Source organism: Orycteropus afer, unplaced genomic scaffold (genome assembly GCF_000298275.1).
Source record: "Orycteropus afer afer isolate SDZICR_OR568_19922 unplaced genomic scaffold, OryAfe1.0 scaffold00050, whole genome shotgun sequence".
Taxonomy (NCBI): Eukaryota; Metazoa; Chordata; class Mammalia; order Tubulidentata; family Orycteropodidae; genus Orycteropus; species Orycteropus afer.
This window is the reverse complement of record NW_006921637.1, coordinates 9955157-9958106: the sequence shown is the minus strand read 5'-3', so window position 1 is coordinate 9958106 and position 2950 is coordinate 9955157. Positions and strand designations below refer to the sequence as shown.

Sequence of the window (2950 nt, the reverse complement as noted above, 5' to 3'; positions counted from 1 at the left end):
ATATATATATTACTAACTCTTTATAATATGTGTATTTTGTACTCAGCACATTTTAATTTGGAGTAACCACATTTTAAGTGTTCATTAGTCACTTGTGGTTAGGGACTACCTTTTTGGATGTGCAAGTCTAAAGTATAATGGAAATTAGGCTATGAGAAAAGGAAAAATCTCCAACACATTTAAATTAAAATAGGACCTTACATTATGTAAATACCTCATCCCTACAACCCTCCTGAGAATGAAGAACTAACCAGGACCATTTTGGGAAATTTCTTACTCTTAAAATTCTGAGTATTTCAATTCTGTGGTATTTTATTTTTAGGGCCATCAGTGAGAACACCCAACCCATGCTCAGAGTAGAATCAAAGCTATTGGAAACTACTGCTCAAGACAGACTCCATGTGTCAATCACTAGGCGAGACTGGCTTCTTCAAGAAAAGCAGCAGCTTCAGGTAAGCAGATGAAAATTCTTCAAGAATCAGAGAATAGTTTTCTTACCCATTTAAGCCAAACATAACAAAGTAGGTCTTTGCTTTCTTGAGTATAGCAATTAGAGCTTTAGCTGTCAACCTATAAAGTACATAATGGACAGATTGGTGGGGAATGACTAGAGGGGTTGTATGAATCTCATTACAACTGAGAGGTTGAAAGATCAGCAGCGGCTTTTGTGCCTGTTCTTGATAGTCCTCATTACCTCTTGAATATGCTTCCCTTGTCTGCCAGGCCAATTTGTCACCTCTTATCATTTTGACCTTTAGAAGTTTCTTTAAGAAAGCAGAAAGAAATCTGTACTGTGAGAATTCTTTAATGAAATTCCTGCCATGCTGGACTGTGAACAAAAGTATGTGAGGAGACAATGTGGTAAGTCTAGACTTATCTGGAAGCCACAGGAATGGGTTCAATTCCAGACCTGAAGAGCAGGCAGGGGCCATAGTCTCAGTGGTTCCATCAGGCTCTACCTGGTCCCTTTTTAATTTTTTTTTTTTTCCAAATGATTTTGAGTTTTGTTCCACATTGTTCTCCCACTCTATCCAGGATCTCCTACATAGGTCCCCCTCTGAGTGGTTGAAAGTGGTAGCCAGCACCATCCAGTTCTTCTGGTCTCATAGTCGTATAGACTGAGGATCGCATGGTCTACCAGTCGCCTGGACTAATTGTTTCCATGAATCTTTGGTTTTCCTCATTCTTCTTTGCTCTATATGAAGAGAGACCCATCATTGCATCTAGATGGCTGCTTGCAAGCTTTTAAGACCCCAGTGGCTACTCATTGAATTAGGATGTAGAACAATGTTTCTGTGTAGTATTTTTTGTTTTTGTATAGTATGTTATGGCAATTGAGCTTGATGTCCTCTGAGACATCAAGCCTGCAGGTCCAAATACTCGTCACAAGGGTTTAAGCAGTAAAGTGATTTATTTATTTATTGTGATTTGGGTGAAAGTTTACAGAGTAAACTCACTTACCATACAGCAGCTCACACATACTTTGTCTCATGATATTGACTACGTTCTACTACAATGCAACAACTCCCCTCCCACTTCCTCCCCATAGTTACCTCTTCCCTGTGTCCTTCCCTCCATGCACTCCTGCCCCCTGAGCTATGTCCCTATGCATGCACAGCCCTTCAGTTTTCCCATGATTGTTCTCTCCAAGGAGTGTATTTTCCTAGTGTAAATGTTCACCTCATGTGCCTGTCTTTTGTTTGGCTGGAAGCCACAGGAATGGGTTCAATTCCAGACCTGAAGATCAGCCAGGGGCCACAGTCTCAGTGTACCACCAGCCTCTATCAGACCAAAAACCTGGTCCCCCCCTTTTTTTTTCAAATGATTTTGAGTTTTGTTCCAAATTGTTCTCCCATTCTATCCAGAATCTCCCACATAGATCCCCCTCTGAGTGGTTGACAGTGGTAGCCAGGCACCATCCAGTTCTTCTGGTCTCATAGTTGTATAGGCTGAGGATCACATGGTGTACAAGTCGCATGAACTAATTGTTTCCATAAATCTTTGGTTTTCTTCATTCTTCTTTGCTCTGGATGAGGAGAGACCCAACATTGCATCTAGATGGGTGCTTGCTAGCTTTTAAGATCACAGTTGCTACTCACAAAAGTAGGAGGTGGAACAGTGTTTTGTGTAATATATTATGCCAGTTGAGCTTGATGTCCCCTGCAACTATAGTCCTGAGACCACAGGTTCAACTACTCACTCCCTCTGAGTAGCTGACTGTGCCCAAGAAGTAACTACAAGCTTGTCCCTTGTCAGCTCTACTATACAAATGGGAATCATTACAGAACATAGCAATACACTTGTAGAAACAGTGCCTGACAATTCTATACATGGTCTTGGGCACACTTCCCTCTGCTAGGCATAACTAACAGTTCTGCCTGTCCACCCATCTATCCACCCATATATCCATGTTTCCCTTCACTGACAACACAGTACTGTATGTTCAAAAAGGTTCAACTTTGTTGTCTGTCCCATGTACCTCTCTATGTCTTTCTCTTCCTCAGTGCCACCATGTTGATCACTCACATTTGGTACATTGCCCTTCTCTTCACCCAAATAAATACTTGTCTCTACCTATCTAACTCTGGTAGCAGTGAGACACACTTGTCTGTTGGTTTGTCCTACTGTGGTGACGTGTTGATGTGAGCTTTTGAGGCTGCCACTGGTGTTTCACACCCAGCGGGATGCACATAGTGCACAGGTATCAGCCCAGCTTACAGAGTGAGACAGACTAGGAAGAAGCAAGAGGCTGTCCACTTCACAAAGAATTGGCCAGGGAAAACCTTATGAATAGCAAAGAAACACTGTTTGATACATTACCACACAACTTTATGAATAGTCTGGTTAGATTAGAAGGCTCTCAAAATAGGACTGAGAAAGAGGTGCATCATCTGAGTAAACCTAGCCTTATTCATATGGATAAGGTAAAGCTTTTGAGACCTCTATTTGC

At 41.6% G+C, this 2950-nt stretch overlaps 1 protein-coding gene across 1 annotated transcript in view; it reads left to right on the top strand.

The window, feature by feature from the left end:
* The window catches only part of DISC1 (DISC1 scaffold protein), a 688592-nt gene that overhangs the window by 161144 nt on the left and 524498 nt on the right, over positions 1 to 2950 (top strand). The window contains 1 exon segment of the mRNA XM_007938514.1: positions 323 to 452. Coding sequence (XP_007936705.1) covers positions 323 to 452 — 130 coding nt within the window.